We start from the raw sequence: 25286 nt of genomic DNA on the forward strand, positions 1-25286 counted from the left end.
TGGCTGCCGTTGACGGCGCCAGACATCCAATCAATTTTTGACTGAGAGGGCCGAATGAACGTTTGTTCACTGTCGAAACATGATTGCTCAACCGACTGATAAATCGATGCACATTGTTGTATTGTTACACACCTTGGATTTACTTCTTGTCCTAAATTTGGCATGTTAAAAGACTTAACCTTACAAAACAACTTGTACAAATACAGGATATTTATTGAGCAAAAGCATAAATTAACTTAAAAAATATCATGACACCAGGTAATCGTATGAAATGTTTCAATAACATAAACGTGTTTAAAAGTTGTTGATCCATACTAAAGAGTCGTGATGAGCATTGTGTAAAAAAAGGAAGTGTTTGGATAGACTACATTGTGCACAATAAAAGATATTAAAGACACTTCAGGAAAAGTTTTGGTCATGAAAAAATACTGGCACTCCTCCATTCGTCTGTGTGTTGTAATCCAACAGGGACCCTACCCAAAAAGGGGTCTTCAAATAAGTCTTTCCTCCTTGGGGAGCTTGAGCACATCGGTGGTGGCCATGCCCTGAGTGCCGCGCTGCTCCTCGGCGCTCGGCCGGTACGCGCCTTCCGTTTGCCGCTTCTTCTTCACCACGCACAGTAGCCAGGCTGCCACGGCCGCCGCCACGGCCAGGAGGCCCAACGTGACGGTGGGGGCCACGATGGCAGCGATGTCAGGCCCCTAGTGGCAAAAACTAATATTTCAGAATATTTATGTTGGACATGTGTACAATGGGGCAAATAAGTATTTAGTCAACCACTAATTGTGCAAGTTCTCCCACTTGAAAATATTAGAGAGGCCTGTAATTGTCAACATGGGTAAACCTCAACCATGAGAGACAGAATGTGGGGAAAAAAACAGAAAATCACAATGTTTGATTTTTAAAGAATTTATATGCAAATCATAGTGGAAAATAAGTATTTGGTCAATACCAAAAGTTCATCTTAATATTTTGTTATGTACCCTTTGTTGGCAATAACGGAGGCCAAACGTTTTCTGTAACTCTTCACAAGCTTTTCACACACTACTGCTGGTATTTTGGCCCATTCCTCCATGCAGATCTCCTCTAGATCAGTGATGTTTTGGGGCTGTCGTTGGGCAACACGGACTCTCAACTCCCTCCACAGCTTTCTATGGGGTTGAGATCTGGAGACTGGCTAGGCCACTCCAGCACCTTCAAATGCTTCTTACGAAGCCACTCCTTTGTTGCCCTGGCTGTGTGTTTGGGATCATTGTCATGCTGAAAGACCCAGCCACATCTCATCTTCAATGCCCTTGCTGATGGAAGGAGATTTTCACTCAAAATCTCTCGATACATGGCCCCATTCATTCTTTCCTTTACACAGAGCAGTCGTCCTGGTCCCTTTGCAGAAAAACAGCCCCAAAGCATGATGTTTCCACCCCCCTGCTTCACAGTGGGCATGGTGTTCTGGATGCAATTCAGTATTCTTTCTCCTCCAAACACAAGAACCTGTGTTTCTACCAAAAAGTTCTATTTTGGTTTCATTTGACCATAACACATTCTCCCAGTCTTCTTCTGGATCATCCAAATGCTCTCTAGCGAACTGCAGATGGGCCGGGACATGTACTGGCTTCAGAAAGGGGGACACGTCTGGCAGTGCAGGATTTGAGTTTAAAACGTTAAATACATGAAAATGAAAATCTCAACCACTCCTTGATGTCTGCGATTTCTGCACCGCGACCATTGTTATATTACCATGTTTCACCCATAAAATCCCCAAAAAGTCCGGCTGTGGCCATTCACAGCTGTGTCTTGACACTCGGTGATACATGTCACACTCAGTTTTTGGATCGAAACAAGGTAGGTACGTGATAATAGCTCATTAAAATCATGGTGTCTTTAATTATGCCCTCTCATACCTTCACCTCCAGTTCGGGTTTCGCTGTTTAATTTAAAAAAAGAATAATTTTAAATGCCCTCCTGTTGAAAAAATTTCTTCCCCCAGAAAATTGAGATTTTAAGCTTTCCAATGATGTATCACACATGCGTGTAGGACAAGTTTGAAATTTGGCCAAATTGGGGGTCTCAGAGAACTTCATGTCACCTGAGTGTTTTCCGCCATATATATTTGTATTTCAGTATACTTTTCTTTTTTTTTTTCCTTTTTGAGTCATTGGCTACAGTTGACGTAGGTTAACTTGCAATGCATTCGAACGGAGAGATTTCATTCAATATCTGCCTGACCTCTCAGGCTAAAATGGATTGGACAGCAATTGACGGCAATGGCAGCCACTAAGTTAAAGCAGGTGTGTGTCAAACTCATCTTTGTCACAGGCCACACTTATAGTTATGCTATCCTTAATTGAGCCATTGTGTTTGCTAGCTATAGGGCTACAGTGATTAATTGACAACTAATCGATTGCCAAATGAGTCAAAAACTCTTTTGATAGTCAATTGTTTCGAAACATTTTTGACCCCAGAAAAATGTATTTAATTTTATTGTTTATTTGTTTAAATAATTTTTTTTTTTTTTAAACAAATAGGTGCAAAACAGGCATATATTTTAAATTATCTTCATTTAAAAACATTAAATGCATAGCTATATTTCATTATCATTGGGTTCAGCGATTGATAAGGTAAGGGCAGCTTGGGAGCAGGATTTGGGGCATCTGTGGGAATCCATATTGTCTTCAATGCATAAATCATCAATCTGTACTAGGCACTGCCTTCTTCAGTTCAAGGTGGTGCGCAGAGCTCACATTTCCAAAGCTAATATGTCCAGTTTTTAACCGAACATAACATCCACCTGTGATAAATGCAAATTAGGGGACGCTACATTGATACATATGCATTGGCTGTGCCCCAAATTGCAGAAATTTTGGTTTAATATTTTCCAAATTCGATCCACAGTACTAAATAAGAATATTAGCATCAATCCTACCCTTGCTTTGTTTGGTATTTTTCGTGAAGATAATGATCACTTGTCATCTACAGAACAACGTATGGTCACTTTTGCTCTGCTCTTGGCTAGACGCACAATTTTTCTACATTGGAAGGGGACTGCCCTGCCCACGCTTGACCAGTGGTGTCTGGATTTAATGGCTTGTCTCAAACTAGAAATGCTGCGCTTCTCTTTGAATAGGTCAAGGAGAAGGTTTCATCCGACGTGGGATCCTTTTCTGACGTATTTTCACAATGCTCAAACGCCATTAGATATGCTCAGATGTTCGGAGAGAACCCTTGAGACGTATGAATAAATGTAACCATTCCCCCCTCTATTTTCTTTTCCTCTCTCTAAAGATGAAGATATATACAGATATGGACATAAATGCAACAGCTTTTATTTTGTGTGATGCACTGCTAATAACTCATCATTGATATGTATTTGTTTGCCTAAATACTATAATTATTCAGGACATTTGGGGTTGTGTGTGGGGTGGGTTTGTCTTGCGTTATCTTGTTTGTAAATTTCTGTTTGTCTATATACATGAAAAATTTGAATAAAAATATTTGAAAGAGAAAAACATTAATTGGAAGAAAAAAACAGTAAAAAACATTTTTAAAAAAATATACTTTATACAGTATGTATGTAATTTAAATTTACAAAGAGGGGGCTTGTCTAATTATGTCTATTCAAACACCAGGTTTTTGTGGTATTAAATATCAGATGATAAACCATTTTGGAGTAGTTTGCTCTATTATCTGCACAACTCAATTTAGACAACATTTGGAAACATTTTCCTGTAGCTTCGGCCTTAAAAATATTGGGTTTTACTTACTGTAGCATTGTGAGATCTGAAGTCACTTGATACTGTGTTATTCCCTGTAGAGAAAAAATGAAAATCAAATTAAAAGTGAGTGAAACTACTGTTATCTAATTTTGGAACATTTTCACTGATAAACAAGCCTGGGAACAGTGGAGCTGTCCATTGACTTAAAAACTTCATGGTTGACTAATAATATGAAGCCAGTTGAAGGAGATTCAAGTTGAGTATGGTAACGTTTGACTAACTATGACCAAGGGTTACTAAGGGACAATTCTATGATTTTTGTTGCCTGGTATACAGTACCAGACTCACCGCTGTTCCAGCGATTTCTCACAGTGTTTGAAAAATACAGGGAGAATAGTCTGCTGTGTCAGGCAATGATTTTTGTAGTCTTCGATTATAGAAGACCAATTATCTATGTAGTTGATAAAAATATTATGTTTGGAATACAATATTAGAGCACCGTATATATGTAGTTACGTAGTCCGACTTTCCTCAGCTCAGTTTTTGGATCCAGTGCACATTAATAAATTAGTTAAAATGGTGTGGTGTCCCTCAAGGGTCTGTGTTGGGACCAAAACTTTTCATTGTGTATATGAACGAATTCTTCCAGGTATCCAATGCATTAAAACTTATTTTATTTGCTGAGGACACCAACATATTCTATAGTAGTGATAATTATAGCGAGCTAGTAACTACCGTGAATAAGAAACTAAAAGCCATAAAGAAGTGGATGGATATAAACAAATTATCCCTAAATATTAAGAAAACAAAGGCAATATTATTTGGTAATCAAATAGCTAATTCTGAGTTGAAAATAATAATTGAAGGTCTACCAATTGAAAATGTAAATGAAGCTAAATTTCTCAGTGTTACAATTGATAACAAGCTGTCATGGAGATCAGATACACGAGAAACAAAATCTCCAAATGTCTGTCAATCATAAATAAAGCAAAACAATAACTTGATGTAAATGCACTTCGGATTTTATACTGCATTTTGGTACTCCCATACTTTTCATATTGTGTCGAAGTATGGGGGAACACTTACCAAAGTGCATTATATCCATTAGTTACATTACAGAAGAGAATAATTCGGATCATACACAAAGTGGGTTTTTAGATCACACTCATGATTTATTTACTAAATCAAAACTGGTAAAATTGAATGATCTTGTAAAATACAACATCAGTATTTTTATTTAAAGCATTTCATAAGTTATTACCCCTCAATTTACAATGTCTTTTTACAGTGCAAGAGCAATCTCATAATTTGAGAAGATTTAACAACTTTTCACGACCAACATTTCGTACTACTCTTAAAGGATTCTGCGTGTCTGTATGTGGGGTGAAACTCTGGAACAGTTTGGGATTACATTATAAGCAGTGTCAAAGTATCCAGAAATTCAAATTGCTGTATAAACATCAGGTCTGGTCACGATATACAGAAAGAGGTCTTTAAATGTCTTGGGTATATGTAGAAATATTACATGTTTTATGTATAATATTTAGTACATATGTAATAGTTACTCATATGTATTATTAGTGATGTGTGTGTGTGTGTGTATATATATATATATATATATATATATATATATATATATATATATATATATATATATATATATATATATACTGTATATATACAGTGCCTTGCAAAAGTATTCGGCCCCCTTGAACGTTGCAACCTTTCGCCACATTTCAGGCTTCAAACATAAAGATATGAAATTTCATTTTTTTGTCAAGAATCAACAACAAGTGGGACACAATCGTGAAGTGGAACAACATTTATTGGATAATTTAAACTTTTTTAACAAATAAAAAACTGAAAAGTGGGGCGTGCAATATTATTCGGCCCCTTTACTTTCAGTGCAGCAAACTCACTCCAGAAGTTCAGTGAGGATCTCTGAATGATCCAATGTTGTCCTAAATGACCAATGATGATAAATAGAATCTACCTGTGTGTAATCAAGTCTCCGTATAAATGCACCTGCTCTGTGATTGTCTCAGGGTTCTGTTTAAAGTGCAGAGAGCATTATGAAAACCAAGGAACACACCAGGCAGGTCCGAGATACTGTTGTGGAGACGTTTAAAGCCGGATTTGGATACAAAAAGATTTCCCAAGCTTTAAACATCTGAAGGAGCACTGTACAAGCCATCATATTGAAATGGAAGGAGCATCAGACCACTGCAAAACTACCAAGACCCGGCCGTCCTTCCAAACTTTCTTCTCAAACAAGGAGAAAACTGATCAGAGATGCAGCCAAGAGGCCCACGATCACTCTGGATGAACTGCAGAGATCTACAGCTGAGGTGGGAGAGTCTGTCCATAGGACAACAATCAGTCGTACACTGCACAAATCTGGCCTTTATGGAAGAGTGGCAAGAAGAAAGCCATTTCTTAAAGATATCCATAAAAGTCTCGTTTAAAGTTTGCCACAAGCCACCTGGGAGACACACCAAACATGTGGAAGAAGGTGCTCTGGTCAGATGAAACCAAAATTGAACTTTTTGGCCACAATGCAAAACGATATGTTTGACGTAAAAGCAACACAGCTCATCACCCTGAACACACCATCCCCACTGTCAAACATGGTGGTGGCAGCATCATGGTTTGGGCCTGCTTTTTTCAGCAGGGACAGGGAAGATGGTTAAAATTGACGGGAAGATGGATGCAGCCAAATACAGGAACATTCTGGAAGAAAACCTGTTGGTATCTGCACAAGACCTGAGACTGGGACGGAGATTTATCTTCCAACAGGACAATGCTCCAAAACATAAAGCCAAATCTACAATGGAATGGTTCAAAAATAAACGTATCCAGGTGTTAGAATGGCCAAGTCAAAGTCCAGACCTGAATCCAATGGAGAATCTGTGGAAAGAGCTGAAGACTGCTGTTCACAAACACTCTCCATCCAACCTCACTGAGCACGAGCTGTTTTGCAAGGAAGAATGGGCAAGAATGTCAGTCTCTCGATGTGCAAAACTGATAGAAACATACCCCAAGCGACTTGCAGCTGTAATTGGAGCAAAAGGTGGCGCTACAAAGTATTAACGCAAGGGGGCCGAATAATATTGCACGCCCCACTTTTCAGTTTTTTATTTGTTAAAAAAGTTTAAATTATCCAATAAATTTTGTTCCACTTCACGATTGCGTCCCACTTGTTGTTGATTCTTGACAAAAAATTAAAATTTTATATCTTTATGTTTGAAGCCTGAAATGTGGCGAAAGGTTGCAACGTTCAAGGGGGCCGAAAACTTTTGCAAGGCACTGTATATACACTGTATGTATATATACTGTATGTATATATATATACATAAATATATATATATATATATATATATATATATATATATATATATATATATATACTGTATATATATACTGTATATATATACTGTATATATATACTGTATATATAAATATATATATATTGGTGTTATTATGATTACTGCAACTATTATTATTATTATCGATGTAATCATTATGATTAGTACAGCTGTTGTAGGGAAGTGACTGCATTCCTATGGAATTTTTGGAGTGAAATGGGGGTGGGACACAAAAAAGCTCGGCTTCTTCCCACTCCTTTTCGAGCTACACGTGTATGTATAGTTATTATTTTTGTTACAATCATCATTAGTGTTTTTTTTTTCATACTTGTTGTTTTTTCTTGTTATTGCTCAAAATAAAAATCAATCAATCAATCAATCAAAATCATGTGATTTATGTACAGTATGAGCGATGTAAAGTATTGTTGGCAGCCTCAATTGATTGCAACCACAGCCAAGTTAGAAAAAAATAGTTGATATTTTCCCCTCAAAATTGTGAAAATAATGCATTGTGCACTGTTGACATGATTTTATCTCCCAAAAGTCCTGCACATTCTGCTCATTGTGGTAAACATGCACCAGCACTTTTTCTGCAACTTTTTTTTTTATCCATGTGAGCGGCCATGTGATGACTCAGTGACATCACGAAACTACACGGTAACCTCTCTGAGGAGGAGGAGGAGGAGGAGGAGGCGGCTTAGGAATGTGGAGTACTCCACCACCACCCAGTCAGCTGAATCCAACACACGCTGAGATATGAGAGGGGGAAAACAACACAAAACAACTAAAGTGTATCTAATTTGTGGGGTCAGCAGCTACTAGTTGCTACTATAGGGACTTTTGGGAAACGACACCCTAATAAAAAAAAAACACACGGACCCTACTAACTCTGGAGTCAATAATTCACCAGGGCAAATAGTCAAGTTAGTAAGGACAAAAGTGCAACATGATAAGGGTGCAGGGAGGGTGCAGAAACCAAGCAGGAGAAGAACAAGGCCTTATGAAATTTAATTACCTTGGTCTTTCCAAAGGAAAGAACAAGGTAATGATATTCTACAACTTTATTGTACTTATTATTATTCATCTTATTCTCCGCGTTTTTTTGAGCCAACGCACAGCCCAAACCGTAGCACCGATCGGCACAGTTCAAGTATCGGCACGACCGGAATTTTCGCGTGACGATGGGAATTTTTCAAACCGCCACGAAAAATTTTCCGTTCGCCCGTAAACGGCAATTTTCCGAAAAACAAAAAAAGTTTCAAAATGTATCTAGTCCTACAATTTTTGACCAAATCACATAATTTGGGCATCAAAAATTCCGGGACGGTGAGGGGCATAAAAGTTGTATACAGAATTTGGCAAAAATTTACGGTTCCCCGGAAATTTGCCAAAAACTTTCCTATTCATTTTGAATGGAAAAAAAACGCGCGCTTCACAGCCCGAACCGTTAGACCGATCGGCACCGTTCAAGTATCGGCACGACCGGAATTTTAGCGTGACACAGGAAACTTTACAAATGGCCCCGAAAATTTTTCCGTTCGTCCGTAAACGGCAATTTTCCGTGAAAAAAAAAAAACTTTCAAAATGTATCTAGTCCTACAATTTTTGACCAAATCACATAATTTGGCCATCAAAAATTCCGGGACGGTGAGGGGCATAAAAGTTGTATACAGAATTTGGAAAAAAATTACGCTTCCTCGGAAATTTGCCAAAAACTATCCCATTCATTTCGAATGGGAAAAGTTCCCATTCACTTCCAATGGGATTTCCAATGGAATTTACATTGCATTGATGCCATTGACGGCCATGCATGTCGAATCTACTGATGCCAATGTACTTGGATTCAATTGACTATATGGATGTCGATGCCATTGACGGCCATGGACGTCCAAAATTTTTCCCATTCATTTTCAATGGGGAAAAAACAAAATTTCCCCAAATCAACAGAAAATGACCAGATATCAATAGGACGTGTCCCCCAAACTTCCCCAATTCCATTGACGCTTATGAAGGGTGCCTCCATTGACTTCCATGGACGTCCAAAAATTTTCCCATTCATTTTCAATGGGGAAAAAACTAAATTTCTCCAAATCAACAGAAAATGACCAGATATCAATAGGACGTATATCCCAAACGTCCCCAACTCCATTGACGCTTATGGAGGGTGCTGCCATTGACGTCCATGGACGTCCAAAATTTTTCCCATTCATTTTCAATGGGAAATTATTTTTTTTCCCCATATCAACAGAAAATGACTAGATATCAATAGGACGTGTCCCCCAAATGTCCCCGATTGCATTGCTGCTTATGGAGGGTGATGCCATTGACGTCCAGGGACGTCCAAACTTCCCATTCATTTCCAATGGCATTTCTTCATGTTTGTTCATTCTTTTGATGCCAATGTACTTGGATTCCATTGACGCTTAAGTAAGTTGACACCATTGACGTCCATGGACGTCCAAAATTTTTCCCATTCATTTTCAATGGGAAATTTTTTTTTTCCCCCAAATCAACAGAAAATGACTAGATATCAATAGGACGTTTCCCCCAAAATGTGCCCGATTGCATTGCTGCTTATGGAGGGTGATGCCATTGACGTCCACGGACGTCCAAACTTCCCATTAATTTCCAATGGCATTTCTTCATGTTTGTTCATTCTATTGATGCCAATGTACTTGGATTCCATTGACGCTTATGTAAGTTGATACCATTGACGTCCATGGACGTCCAAAATTTTTCCCATTCATTTTCAATGGGAAATTTTTTTTTTCCCCAAATCAACAGAAAATGACTAGATATCATTAGGACGTGTCCCCCAAATGTCCCCGATTGCATTGCCGCTTATGGGGGGTGATGCCATTGACGTCCATGGACGTCCAAACTTCCCATTCATTTCCAAAGGCATTTCTTCATGTTTGTTCATTCTATTGATGCCAATGTACTTGGATTCCATTGACGCTTATGTAAGTTGATACCATTGACGTCCATGGACGTCAAAAATTTTTCCCATTCATTTTCAATGGGATTTTTTTTTTTTTTCCCAAATCAACAGAAAATGACTAGATATCATTAGGACGTGTCCCCAAAATGTCCCCGATTGCATTGCCGCTTATGGAGGGTGATGCCATTGACGTTCATGGACGTCCAAACTTCCCATTCATTTCCAATGGCATTTCTTCATGTTTGTTCATTTTATTGATGCCAATGTACTTGGATTCCATTGACGCTTATGTCAGTTGATACCATTGACGTCCATGGACGTCCAAAATTTTTCCCATTCATATTCAATGGGAATTTTTTTTTTTTCCCCAAATCAACAGAAAATGACTAGATATCATTAGGACGTGTCCCCCAAATGTCCCCGATTGCATTGCCGCTTATGGAGGGTGATGCCATTGACGTTCATGGACGTCCAAACTTCCCATTAATTCCAATGGCATTTCTTCATGTTTGTTCATTCTATTGATGCCAATGTACTTGGATTCCATTGACGCTTATGTAAGTTGATACCATTGACGTCCATGGACGTCCAAAATTTTTCCCATTCATTTTCAATGGGAATTTTTTTTTTTTTTCCCAAATCAACAGAAAATGACTAAATATCATTAGGACGTGTCCCCCAAATGTCCCTGATTGGATTGCCGCTTATGGAGGGTGATGCCATTGACGGCCATGGACGTCCAATTCTCCCAATCTTTTCTAATGGCTTTTACTTTGTTTAGTGCCATTGACTGGCATTATGGTCCATTCTATTGATAGACCTGAGTGGGGCTAAGATTTGTATCTCCACAGAGGAAAGACCAAGGTGTGTAATTTCTCCCGAAATTGCAGTTTCTAGTTAAGAGTTGATAAGCTACTTTGTTTCATAGTCAAATATGCAGGTTTCATCTTTTCTCCAAAATGTGTTCACATAAACAAATGGACACAAATATTGTAGAAATGCTTTAATGCATCTGCTTTCTGTATGTATTTTCTGTAGATTTGTTACAGTCCACATTCTCGACTCCCTGGTCCACCCAAAAATCGCTATTCATTTTCAATGGCTATTTCAACATCATAGTACTTTCACGTGATTCCTATTCTTGTTACATTCAAATCACACATTCACATATTAATACATTCATTAACATAATATTGTCACATTTTTTTACCAAAAATTTAATGATAAATCCCATTGACACATTCAACATCACACATTCAAATAAGTAATTCCTATTCATTTTGAATTCTATTCACATGTTCCCTTTTGAATACCATAAAATATTTCCCATACTTCCAACAGTTCACATTTTTGACCAAAAACTAACCACTAAATCTCAATTAACAAAGTCAAATACAAGGTCCACATATTTTCCTTTTCATGCAGTATTCAACTCATCCATTCATATTTGAATAAATTCACAAACATTTCAGATAATTTCTTTATTTAAAAGGGATCCACGGATACAAAGACTTGTAGTTCTTAAGAGATAAATGTTATTATGAGTTAAAATAATTTGAGATTGAAACCCCTCTTGATGTTTTCGTTTTTATACAATTTGTAAAATTAGTTTAACTAGTAGGTAGCCATTGTTGTTGATGTCGCCGGGCGATGACATCACATAGTTAAGCTGCCTGTGTTCTGCCAAAATGTCCTACATCAGCGAAACGTCTACAACAGGCGAATTTAAAACCCAAAATGGGCTTTCAACTTGTTTTGTTTAGATGCATACAGGCAGAACATACTAAAAAATGCCTTAAGAAAATACTTTATTGTAGTTATATCAAATAAGGACGGTTTAAATATGCTACGTGACTAATGTGGTCAACAGATCAACACTGCTTTAAAGCTACCACAAAAAACACAATGGTTAAAAGTATGAGAGGGAAATACATGCAAAAAAATTTTTGGGAGGCAATGAAGAGCTAATAAAAAGCATTGTGTAAGATGTCTCACCAAGTATAAAGGAATTGCAGAACACCGGTAGTGTTCGTCTAGTAACAGTGACAAACTACGTCGTCGCCCTGAGCGTCCATTGCGTGCATAAATTATGGCTCCCTCTGTAGGTCAAAACATGAACTTAATATTATTGATTTTTAAATCAATGGCAATATTTTATGTGTTTCTTATAACATATTTCAGTAAAAGAGAACAACTGTGGCTTATTAGAGCCAATAAGTCTTTAAGTCCGAGGTTCCCTTTAACAAATTTGACCAAAAACCCCATTCACACATTTAGCATCACACATTCCTATTCATGTTATATTCGATTCACATATTCCCATTTCAACATATTCGCGAAATATTCCAAATTTCCCATTATATCACATTTTTGACCAAAAAAATGACATTTAAACCCAATTGTCACATTCAGAAGGTTCCAATCTTTACCTTTTCACATCATTCATATACTGAATCTAAACGTTTTGCAAATACAATCAACACTTTTCAAGTTTACATTTTTGCACCAATATTGAACATTTATTTGACCAAAAATGTCTCATTAAATCCCAAAAACACATTCAGATCAAGGTTCACATTTTTGACTATTCGCATCATTCATATTTAAATACATCACAAAAACAATAGAGAATTCTTACGTGCTCACTTTTTTTTTTTTTTTTTACCAGAATTTGCATCATTTAGTTATCATCATTATTATACATGCAGTTTTTGATAAAGGCCAGTGACTCACCCCATACGCAATTAGTGCTGAGCACCAGCAGAAGAAAAAAGACCCTCCACTGTGTGGTGTCAGGGTAGTGAGGCCACCAATCCATGTCTAGAACCAGGCTAGGTGTGTGGGCATGGAGCGGGTCAAGCTGGCATCAGCCGGGGTCCATCTCATGACAAATTCTCCCTTCAGAAGCAGAGAGCAGTGTTCTCCCACTGACTATTTTAAACAGAGACGAGGAACAAGTGGTGAGTCAAGCTTAATCACCACAAAAACACCAAAGATAAGTCAGTCTGCTACAGCAGGTTTTGGGTGAATGACTGGATTGGTTGTAACACACAAGAAAAAAGTCAAAAGAAATGTTGATTATTCACAAAAACTGAAGTTTGCAAAATTTTAAACAGTCTGCTTCGATGGAAAATGACAGAAATTGAAGAAATTTTGGAGGTAATGTCTAGAAATGAGGAGTCGACTAGAAAATAATAAATAAATCATCTTGTTTACAAATATTTTAATGACTGTGAATATTTAAGCAACTATGTAACAGTATCATTGTTTTGCAAAGATCTTATTTTGGCTCATTACAAAGACTAACATCTGCTTTCATTGAGTTGACTACAGATGTCGGAGAGTATTTATTGTTTTTTTTTATTATTATTAATAAATGAACTGTTTATGATATTCAACAATAAAAATATTTTTTTTAATGAAAAATATCAAATTAAAAAAAATTAACATATTTAAAAATAAAAATGTACAAGGAAATTATTGGTAGTAAAAGGCTCAGTAAAGAGCATTTGGACCGTTTTAGGTCAACAATGTTTCTAAACGATTGACTGACTATCAAAATGGTTGTCAATCTATTAGAAAATGGATTACAATAATTAGTCGATGGTTCATCGATTAATTGTGGCAACCCCAAGCTGGCAGTGAGTGAACTGAGTTTTTTCCCCCACACAAAAGCGGTACAAATTAGGTAAATCATAGGCTGCCAATGACTGCTCGAGACGTCTATTCCGTTATAAAGGGGTACCAACCTCAATTTGACAGACTGCTTTCAGACTCCTACTTCCGCCAAAACTCAACGTCAAATGGTCAAATCCATTCAAGGTATGATAAATGAGAAGAAAAAGAAAGGAAATGAGACGCACCTGCTTTCGGAACAAGCGGTTTCCTCTTTAGGGAAAGCAGTTTGGAGCGCTGATCACGTGACCCTGATCGGTGTTACGTTACCTGAACGCACCTTCCTTCTTCGTGCACCAGCACAAATCCTCCTTTGTGCAAAGTCCACTTAAAACACCACAGCTTCCAGTTACTTTGGGTATAAAAAACAACTACTCCCACACTCAAAATTATAATTAAATATTAAAATTAATATATTGATTTGAGCTGTGTCTGCTGCTCTCTCTGACTGTGAGCGCAATGTTTGACTCCCTTTGCTTTTGAACCTCACCACCTAGCAACCTGCCTGTTTAATAATTGCGCTTCGTGAAACAGCGCCCCTAACAGGTAGATGTTTCGTCCTACAACACGAAAAATGGATGGCGACATTCCTGGAATATTTATTGGGATGAAAAACTGCAGCCAAGCAAGTCCACGGATCACTAATCCGCACTTAATCTCCATTCTGAGAATAAAAACAATTGAAAAGATGGCAGCTTTAGGTCTAATAATCTGTAGGGGACTAAATCATGCAAGTAAACGGATTAAGTATTTAACAGGAAATTAATTAAATAAGATTGGGGAAGAATGTAAATAAACCAACATTTACTTTTTGTATTTGTTTCGGGATCTACTACAAATTACAAGTATTTATCAACGTTATTAATCCTATTTCATACAAGTAAATGGATATTACGGCAATAAAATAAATGTTTGAAATATGAAAACATTATTTAACATGATGTCATCTGCATAAAACAAGATAATGATTTTCTTTAAAATTCATTCATTCATTTTCCATGCCGCTTTTCCTCACGAGGGTCGCGGAGGTGCTGGAGCCTATCCCAGCTAACTCGGGGCAGTAGGCAGATGATGACTAAAATAAAATGTAATGACAACGTTATTAAAAAAAAAAAAAAAAAGGATTTATTTTGATTTCGGTTTTATTACACTAATCAAATCTAATCATTATGAATATCATTTAAATAAGTGTTGACATTTTTAATTCACTACGCTTGCTAAAAGGTATTTTTGATAATTGTGACAAAATTTATTTAAAAATTAAATGTTTAAATTTAATTCCGAAATTAATAATGATTATTATATTTTTGAATTTACACTATGCAATACATTTTTTAAAAAAATTTTAATTAATAATATTATTGTATACAAGTTTCCTGAGCTAAATATGGGCGGCGCCATCTTGGAAAATGTCTGCCTCGAACTTCCGGTTCAGAAAAAACAACATGGATTACAGTTGATGTTTCGACAAAGTTAAAACGCAAAATTAAAGCAGAGGAACTCACAGAATCTCCATAAATGGATTCAGCACGATGTAGATGAGACGTAGATGAGGTTGCATGATTGTTCTTATCACTTCGTTGATCATTCGAGGACAAAATTATAACAACCTGTCAGCCTGTGTTGACGTGAGGTTGATATGCCGGCCAGTTGAGTGACCAAAATGAGATGAAATTACACATTATATTACATTTGCCGAATGCAGAAGGGCTGACACGGATTTTGTTGTTACAAAGAAATACTACAAGGTATGTACATATAAGCAAAAATAGTATGTCATGCTTTTTTATTGCAGATAATGATCGCAATAAAAAACATTTGGACAACATGATTCCATTTCTTGTTTTATTTAAAACGATTGGTGCATGTGCAAAACAGGTCAATAAATCACAGTTTATAAATTGATTAGAACAATATTAACGAAGGATGAGCATACGAGGAATGTGTTATCATACAGCAAACCTTAAGGGAGCCAAATTTTCACCCGACATTATGAGACTTTTGGCGGCATTCAGAGTGGCTTCGTCCCGCTGTCCTCGGTAATTCCAGCTCCGAAAGCACATCTTAAAGTTGCTGCAGTTAAAAAGTTATTAGTTGGATCTCGGGAACAAGCTGACGGCCGTGAGGCGAACCATCGTCTGTCCTAGCCCCTGGCTCTCGGTCGCCCCCGGGAATCAAGACGTCTATCATCAAAGTACAACGCACGTATATGTCCATCAACGTACAAGTCAAGTTGTCTTTACTTGCCTAACAGCGTTTTCTATCTGTAAACAAACAAACAAAAACTTGTAACACTTGGATATATGCGGTGCCATCCAGCATGTACTGATTAGCAACAGGCTAGCAGCAGAAGTAGTTTTAGTAAAAATTATTAAACTTCATAATTACATTTACAATCATCATCGTAATATCAACAGCAAAGGCAACAAGTAGTTTCATGCACCAGATTTTAGGTTTCTTATTTTTGGAGAACATACCTTTCATAACACAGCAGCAGCATGACTACACGAACACCCGGGACCCACGATACATGTACAGCCTGCAGTTTCGACGTCTCCGTCCTGTGTTACCAGCACCCATGGTTTGTGGTACGGCGCATTGAAGGACTGGCTTGGTTCTACATCCACCTTCATGAAGACAAAATTCCCGTGTTTGTGTATGAGGACACATCTAACTTGGTGGCTCTGCATGTACTGGAATGCCTCGGCGCTTCCTGATGGCGTTTCAATCCACTACCATTGAGTCAATAAAATACAATATTTTCCTTGTGGTCACCCTCGGCCACTTCTTTATGTTGTCTTCCCATGTCGAGACAGCAGAAGGATGCAGTATTTCCAAGTTGTGGTTTTTCAAGGTTTTTAGTGAGTGATGCCACTTCAGCGCCATTGAAGTCAATGGTAAAAAAATTGAAAACGGAAGTTGTAGGCAGACATAGGGAAGTAAAGCGGAAGTACCTCGGATTTGTTTTTTTTTTCGCAGCTCAATCTTTTTTTTATTAACAACCACATGATAGACAAAAGAACAAACAATACAAACAAACGACTGTATTAAATAGTCACCAATATGCTATTTAAGAGCACTTTCGCATTTGACCAAAAGGAGGCGTCTCTCGGTTTCGCGCGACCGGAAGCTTCTCTTTTTCCTTCCCTGTTTAGGCGCAGGGCATCTTGGGTTAGGTTGTCAAAGCGGCGGGAGAGCGGGGAAGAACACACTCAAAACATTAGTTTTTTTTTTTTTTACGAAAAATAAATTCCCTTTTGTACTATGCGACCAAATTGCAAATATTCTGTCTCGTAAACCACAACCGTTTAGTATTTTTAAATCCAGTCGTGGCTGTGTTTGCTTGACGACGAAGCGAGCTTTTGAAGGAATCCCCGGGAAAAGGGGCTTCACTTTGAAGAGCCAGTTTTTGTGCTTAGCAGCGTCGTGCTAAAACACAAGCCCAGCGACTAGAACCATGGCGAAGGTACAGGTCTTGAATGTGGCCGTTCTAGACAACCCGAGCCCCTTTGGCAACCCGTTCCAGTTCGAGATTACGTTCGAGTGCATGGAGGACCTGCCCGAAGGTGAGCACCGTCGTTGTCGGACATATTGTCACTTAACCGCTACCGTCGTCTACTCTCGGCTGGGTCACTAGTTCACTGTTTTTGTCTCCAGTGGTGAATACAAACAAAGATACCCCTAGAGAGTATTAAAATAATAGATATATTCAGTGGTGTTTCGGCGAACGACTTTAATTCGCTCGTATCTAATAAATAACCCTAACTCAAATCTTTCATCATCATTGAAACGAAAAGAAATGCCGTTAATCCGTTCCAGCCTCCCCAAAAAGACATTTTTAACGTGTTTGAAAGTTTTTATTTGCCTATAAATGCTATTGCTGTCAATGGCCGGCAATGAGTTATGGTGTTTTGAATCATGTCAGTCCTTTAAGTGATTTTTCTTGAGAATTTTCATACAATACTATGTTGCTCTGTGCTAATTTCTTGATAACATCATACCGGTTATGTCTTTCCAGACCTGGAGTGGAAGATCATTTACGTGGGCTCAGCAGAAAGTGAAGAATATGATCAAGTCCTGGACTCTGTCCTGGTGGGACCTGTGCCTGCTGGACGACATATGTTTGTCTTCCAGGTGATGTTATTCAGTAATTTTGTATTTTAGTCTAGGGCAGACATGTCCAAAGTGCGGCCCGGGGGCCAAATGCAGCCCGTGGTCAAATTTCATCCGGCCCCCAGCCTCTGTCATAAAATCAATAACGTCTGGCCCACACACAGACTTAATAAATTGATCAACAGTACTGCTACCAGCATACGTATGAAGTAGCTTACACACTAAATGCTGCTCCTCATTTACCCACTAAAAGGCAGCAGCACTCTAAGGAACATTACCCAGTGTGACCCTTTACTTCCAATTTTCTAAAATGGCAGCAATCAACAACAAAAAAGTTGACTGTGACGGCCAGCGCTTCAAGGAGAGGTGGAAATTGGACTATTTCTTCACTAAAATACACAAATGTGTCTGCCTCATTTGCAAAGAGACATTCGCTGTTTTTAAAGAGTTCGCTGTGAGGCGATGTTACCAAACAAGACACGCTGACATGTACGACAAGATTACAGGGAAGATACGCAGCAAGAAACTGAAGCTAGTTTAACTTCACAGCAGCAGTATTTTGCAAGAGCCCTAGAGTCGAGAGAGAACACCACAAAGGCTAGTTGCGAGATAAAATTTGCTTAAATATATTCTATGTAAAGGATGTCAGCCAAGGTCGGCCTCCCACATTTTTACCACACCAAATCTGGCCCCCTTTGCAAAAAGTTTTGACACCCCTGGTCTAGGGAGTTGAGTTCAAACAATTTGATTACATGAACACATTCTGTGTATAAATAAATGGATGAGAAGCAATGAAACGGGAAGAATGACTGAATAAGATCGTGTTATGTCAGCTGTGAGTCAAGGAGAGACACAGCAACTGGTGCACTCTCAATGGGGTATCGCAAGCAACACTTTTGCACATTAATATCCATGACGTTTGCAATTGTTGCTGTTGTTCCCGTTTGTCCCTAATAGTACATGAATGGAAATAGTGTACGAACGAGATGTTTACTGAGCTAAACCTACCAATTCTGTCCGAAAATGATGTCCCTGGGACCAAAATCACAGGTAAAGATGTTGAAGAACATACACATGTTCAGTAAAATAGACGGCTTGAGTGTCGAGGGCTGAAAAAGACGGGAAAAAGAGCCGACCTGAGTTGGCTTTTTTATCGACACCTTTTTCTTGTGTGGATTGCCTTACACCACTGACAATGACATTCTCCTGTTTCAACAATCTATCCTTTACCACCATATGCCCTGTGTGTCTTATATATTATATCCTCTGGTTGTCTTACGTCTCTGACTGTTCTTGAGGGCAATTTACTTTGCTATTTTTGTGTAGCGATCGCAAATGTTACTCAGTGACAGCCAACGAACACTTTTAATTTTTTCATTAATAACAAATCTTACTTTTATAATTTATTTACTCTTCCCCCTTACTAAAGTTGTTTTTTCTAAACAACAGAAAAGGTAACAATGGCAGTTAGATACAATTTTAATTTTTTTCAGGTCATTGTCAGACAGAAGCAGCACGGCAAAACGCCACGCTAAAAAATAAGTAAAAACATCTAAATTGCTTACCTCTTCGTCCTCTGTAGGATCATGGCCCCCAACAAAATGTTACTGCATATGAAATGTGAATGACTTCGCCTTGTTGGCGTTAAACTGGTCTTTTAGACATCCGTGCAAGTTGATCCGTTCTTCACATTTTTTCCTCCGAGTTTTTGGTTTCGGGGAACATATGAAGAAAACATCCTTCATATGTTTAAATGTCTAGTCGTTTCTACAAGTTCCATAGCAGCAGTGTTTTATCGGCATGTTCTTTTTTTGAAAGCTGATCGGAGAAGACAAGCAGAAATAACATTGATTGTATGCGAGGGCGTGTCTATAATGTCCCACATCAGTGCTGCGATGGCGACGTTACTGTTTAAAAATGGCATTCGTGCAGTACGCTATTGCGTCATTCCTACAACTAGCCTCAATTAACATGAATCCTAATTTCCTGACTGCGTCACTCACCAGGCCAGGCCCTGCTCTTTAAAGTCACAACACTCAAAATTAATGTATTCGTGAGAGTAGTCATGATCAACATCTCCATCCTCACCATTTTTTATGGGTATTTTCTTCTTGACAGGCAGATGCGCCAAACACAGGACTGATCCCCGAGAGTGACGCTGTGGGTGTTACCGTCGTGCTGATCACCTGCACGTATCGGGGACAGGAGTTCATCCGCATCGGTTACTACGTCAACAACGAGTACACAGACCAGGAGCTCCGAGAGAATCCACCCATCAAACCAGACTACGCGCAGGTCGTACCAACTTTTAAACAAAATTCTCTGCAATTTTAAAATTTCACACAATAAGTGCAGAGATTGATGTTGAATATTGGTGTTCAAACTTGTCTTTGCAGCTCCAGAGGAATATCCTGGCATCCAACCCGCGCGTTACCAGATTCCACATCAATTGGGAAGGCTGCGCCGAGCGTATGGAGGACTCTGAGAATGTGGACCCGTCATCCAACTCCATGCTCCCGCCGTCCTGTCTTCCCGGCAAAGCCCCGCCCATGGGAATACTACCAGAGAATTCGATGGACTGCTTGTAGAGATGTCCCAAGTGTTTATTTCCTCTGTGAAATGGGTGTGGGGTTGTAATATCATATTGTACAGACTATTTGCCTTATAACTGCTCTTTTGTTCCTGCAAGCTCATTAAAATTCTGCAGAATTGGCTGTGGTTCAAATTCTCCCACTACTCACATTTTGAATTTGGACCACGTTAATTTCAGAACTGAAGCAAAATGCATATAAATGGCAATATTTGCCGTGCAAGTTGGCATTTGCACTGACAGGTGGGGAAAAAAGTCATTTCCTCCATGTGTTGATTTTCTATTTTGTTTTCCGAATAAAACTATTTGTATTTATGAGTGTTGTGACTCGTGTCTTTTGGTATGAAAGGCTTTCACAAATTTTTGTAAATGTTTCACTCCAAAAATTGTTCTGTTGTACAATTTTTAACGACATATGAGTAATCCCGTATGTTTTCACATGTTGCCAAAAATAGCATGTGTCAACGTCACGCCCAGTCACAGACGGATAGGGCAACAGTTGCTGTTTCGACTCGAAAATGCTTCCACAAATTCGACATTAATAACAGAAGGGTTATATTACGATCGTACACATTTATTCATCCAATGTTTGACTTGTAAATAAGTATTTCGGATATTTGCTAAGTTAACACAAAAGGCGGAAAAACAACAGTTACCGTTACAATCGGTGCGTCTATTGGCTACAGACAAGCCTTAACAAAAGTGGCGCATTGTCCAATGATAAATCCGCAAAGACTTCCACCGTCAAGTTTTGTCCAATCAGCGGTTGGTTTATTACGCCAATCATCTAAACCAGCCAATTGAAAGCCTTTAGGGGGCGGTGCTTACTAGATGGGCGACTGGAGTTTCCCTTGCGGTCTGAAAGATTAATGGAAAGGCTCTGTTGATTTGGGAATTGTCCGTGAGACGGTCGGCTCCGGGGGAACCGTCGCACTCGGCCAGGGTGGCTTTTGAACGAGTGTGGATGAGAAAGAAGACGGCGGGCGGGACGAGGAATTAACCTGGATATCGTTTTTTTCTGCACAGAAGGGGCCTGCCCACACACACACACAGTGCCTGGATTCATAGGCCACTGTACGACTACGGGGGACGCTAACAGATTGTAACATAGACTGGAAAAAAGCAACCTGTTTAACGCCCCCGTACTTTCTTAAATACGTCACTTTAACGGATTATCTAAAAACAAAAAGCGATCGGTCGTGTAGGTTTTTTTTTCCTGATATTCCATTTTTCACAAGCAACCTTATTAGATAACACCCATCCGCCGCGCCTGCTAGCCTGCTAGCATTCGCCAACTGTAGCATAAGGTTAGGTTAGTTTTCCTGTAAAAAAACAAAAAAAAAGTGAACGACGGAAAAGGGGAAATATATTACGAGCCGTTCGTTGAGAATGAGAACCTTCAGCTAGTGGGCCACCGACAGCTTTCTTTAGCCCTGCCAAGCGGCGGTTCTGGGTTATCAAGCCCCCAAAAGTCGCTACCGAACCTCCAGGAGTCCGCTTGACAGGCTGCCATCATGGGTAACACGCCCACCGCGAAGAAAGGCAATGAGATGGAGAGTGGTGAGTCCATTTTTCCCCCAAAAAACATTTATATCTGTCATTTCATCCCTCTGTGTTGGTCTTCTGACCCATTTGTTATTTCTAACCTTCAATTGAACAGAACTAGTCGTGTTCTCAATGGGTTTATGTGGCAAAAACTCGTGATAAAACTGGCCCGAGGTGCATCCAGAGGTAGCGCTCATGACAACACAGGCAGCCTTCATTGACTTGGCCTCCGCGTTGTTGTGAAAGTCGAGCACAGGCTAATAAGTAAACCCACTAATCTGGAGAGATGGGGGTCATTCGTCTTCTCGAGGGCCAAGACTTGAGTACAAACGATGGAATTGGATTGCAACGAGACCACCACCGGCACAGGACAATGAAGTCATATGATATTCGTGCACTGATTGTCTATGGGCAAAAAACTTGGGAGTTAAGAAGTCTTGAACATCATGTGATGAAACATTCAAGAACAAGGCTGCTTGTATTTGCCATCCGGCCTACTTTAGATAAAATTGTTAGTCTAACTGCATAGTTACACGCATAGTTACACAAGTCATTTCTAATTTATAGTTTTTTTTCTATGTGTGGATTCATAGCCATCCAAGTTAGTTTGAATAACGTGAGTAAATTTTCTATTGTCAGAGTTTCCTTTTATTGTCAATATTGGCATTTATTATGTGAAGACTATACAGTATATGCTCAACATATAACAATAATAAGCAACAGCCACAAGGGTTTTTTTGAATAAAAAAAAAACAAAAAACAAACAGGAGGCTCTTAAATCACCACACTATCCAAACTAGGGGTGTGACAAAATATCGAAATGGTGATATATCGTGATAGTTTGTATCCCAAAAGGTCATCGATATGCTCCTGCCAAGAATCTGTTGATATTGTTTTTAAAAGTTGTCAATATCTAAAAAAAATAAAAGGAACCAACAAGTTGCTACCAAAATCTCAGTTAACTCTAAGTGGTTGTTTACATGGCGAATCTCCGAGAATATGAACATTTTCAAATTTTCATTTGCATTTGCGTCTCCATTTGAACAATGTCACAATTCCGCATGAAAGCGATGTAGTATTCATGCCAGGCCCTTGGGGGCAGTACAGATTTACAGGGCGACTGAGAATGGTGCACTTTGACCACACCAAGCTCCCTCAGCCCGGAAAAAAATATGCCCGCCCATTCGAAGCAATGGAATTTTTCTTTTGTTCAAAAGGCACAAAAATTGAAACATTCAACATATTTAATTTAAAAATATTATTAAAACAGTACATTAAAGCCGACATTCCGCCATATTTGCTGCTTTTACTGTTTAGTAGCACCGCTGCGTACGCCCAATGTGACATGTACAAGTGCTGACGTTAACGGCGCGGTCTTGCGCAGCGGGAGCCTTTGATATGGATTCCGAGGAAGCCCCCCCTCAATCACCGGTAATCGGATTCTTCCACTTTGGAGGCAGGATTCAGAATATTTCATCTTCGCCTTCCGTCTTCGCCGACGCCATATGCACGCGAGGCGAGTCCGCTACTCAGTCATTGCGTCTACGTGTCGCAGAGTACCCATGTAAACTGCCCCTAAGGCTGAATTGACGGTGCACGACGCCTAATCCATTTAGACTGGGTTTTCAGGGCATTTACAGGTCACTTGCGGTTCATATTAGGGCATCTATAGGTCATTTCCTGTTGAGTTCGAGTCACTGCCTATTCATTTGGGTGATCCCTGTTCTGTAATTCAAAATCAACAGGAAGTGACCTATAAAATACCCCAAAATCAACAGGAAGTAACTGAACATCAACAGGTAAATGACCTTATAAGGGCCAAAATTACTTCATTGCCTGGCATTGGCTGCAACTGATGGCCATAGACGTTCAAGCTGTTTGAAATGGGAGGGTGGCAGCGAATGAAGGAATGTTCATTCGCTGCCGCTCTCCCATTTCAAATGGATTGGACGTCTACTAGTGATAAACTCATTCCAATTCACAGCAGAAGCTTGTTTTTCTGTTTATTAGTTGTTGGTCAGAAAATCATTCTAGGATATTTTACAAATGTATCGATAATCGTTGTATCGTCATATCGTCAGATCATCATTATCGTGAGCTTTGTATCGCAAATTGTATCATATCGTGAGGTACCAAGAGGTTCCCACTCCTAATCCAAATTTATGCTGCGTACATAAGCCGCAAAGTTTGCTGGGAATTCTGTCGTCAATTCCATAGTAGTTATTGGTCACTCTCTCTAAACCCTCCCTCCGCCCCCACACACTGGTGTGGTGAGAATTAAAGATAGTAGTGTTCAACAAAACGTACAAGTTAGGCAGAGGTTGCGCTAGACTTTTTCATTGTCTGTCATATTGACTGACAGGGTCATAAAAATCCGGTCATAATCTATTTTTACCCGTCACTTAAATTTTTAAAATGATAATAATGACATATCCAATAGTATTTAGTTTTCATTCATTTTTAATTAATATTCTGTCCGAACAAGCTTAAGAGAGAATCCACACCATACCATCACACATCAAGCAGATGAATATGTAACTTTTTCTCCGCAGTGACAAAAACAGCTGACTGTGGCCCCAGTCGGTAGTAGGGATGGGAATTGATAGGATTTTTACGATTCCGATTCCATTATCGATATTGCTTAACGATTCGATTCTTTATCGATTCTCTTATCGATTCTAATTTGGGGGGAAAGAAGAACAAACGTTTTGATTGGCATTGAGTTTGTTTAATCAGAAGTCACAACCTTACAAACTCACAACGAGATCAAAAGAGGCCCAAAGCCTCAATGTTAACTGTGGCAATAAGTGGCAAATACACAAGAATGTGTAACATTTTACTAAAACATTTATCTAATAGAAATAAAAAATATTGGTATATATTGGCAGATAGGTTGTTGTTCTGCCTTTGGCAATATGTGTTAAAGCAGGGGTCCCCAAATTTTTTCCTGTGAGGGCCACATAACTTTTCCCTTCTCTGATGAGGGGCCGGGTCAGTTTGTAACAGAAAAAGTGTGACGATTGCAGAAGTGCATAAATGTAAAAAATAATTGTTTTTCAGAAAGCCACAATCAAATAACCCTTTCTGGATTCTTCACGGAATGAAAGTAAATAAAATAAAAATAATATAATAATAATAATAATAATTAATAATAAAAACGCTATTATTTAAATAGATAATAACCAAATAACCCTCTCTGAATTCTTTAAGGAAAAGGCCAGGAAATAAATAACACGATTGAGAAAAAAAAAAAATTCAAAATGGCCGGACCAAATGTGGAGGCGGGCCGTATTTGGGCCGCGGGCCGCAGTTTGGGGACTGGTGGGTTAACGTGTATTATTTAC

General features: G+C 38.8%; 2 protein-coding genes and 1 long non-coding RNA gene across 3 annotated transcripts in view; 2 read left to right on the forward strand and 1 right to left on the reverse strand.

Moving 5' to 3' along the window:
* Positions 1-582: 582 nt before the first annotated feature.
* On the reverse strand, positions 583-12853 carry LOC130932119 (uncharacterized). Its single transcript, XR_009067358.1, has 3 exons — positions 12753-12853; positions 3762-3805; positions 583-714 (listed from the first exon to the last, which is right to left on the reverse strand). It is a non-coding gene; the product is annotated as an uncharacterized LOC130932119 (long non-coding RNA).
* Positions 12854-16837: 3984 nt separating this feature from the next.
* On the forward strand, positions 16838-20697 carry LOC130904400 (histone chaperone asf1b-B). Its single transcript, XM_057817128.1, has 4 exons — positions 16838-17260; positions 17713-17828; positions 19926-20102; positions 20204-20697. Exons 1-4 carry the CDS (start codon positions 17152-17154, stop codon positions 20393-20395), a joined length of 594 nt encoding a protein of 197 aa, XP_057673111.1. The 5' UTR covers positions 16838-17151; the 3' UTR covers positions 20396-20697.
* A 521-nt stretch (positions 20698-21218) lies between these two features.
* The window catches only part of LOC130931941 (cAMP-dependent protein kinase catalytic subunit alpha-like), a 32298-nt gene continuing 28230 nt past the window's right edge, over positions 21219-25286 (forward strand). The window contains exon 1 of the mRNA XM_057861189.1: positions 21219-21957. Within this exon, the coding sequence (XP_057717172.1) occupies positions 21912-21957 (46 nt within the window). The 5' untranslated portion in view covers positions 21219-21911. The remainder of the gene's footprint in view (positions 21958-25286) is intronic.

This window comes from Corythoichthys intestinalis, chromosome 16 (genome assembly GCF_030265065.1).
Source record: "Corythoichthys intestinalis isolate RoL2023-P3 chromosome 16, ASM3026506v1, whole genome shotgun sequence".
Taxonomy (NCBI): Eukaryota; Metazoa; Chordata; class Actinopteri; order Syngnathiformes; family Syngnathidae; genus Corythoichthys; species Corythoichthys intestinalis.

Coding starts and splice junctions, on each gene's coding strand:
- LOC130904400 (XM_057817128.1), top strand. CDS start 17,152: ATGGCGAAGGTACAGGTCTTGAATGTGGCCGTTCTAGACAACCCGAGC. Junction 17,829..19,925: donor GACATATGTTTGTCTTCCAG/GTGATGTTATTC, acceptor TCTTCTTGACAG/GCAGATGCGCCAAACACAGG. Junction 20,103..20,203: donor TCAAACCAGACTACGCGCAG/GTCGTACCAACT, acceptor TTGTCTTTGCAG/CTCCAGAGGAATATCCTGGC.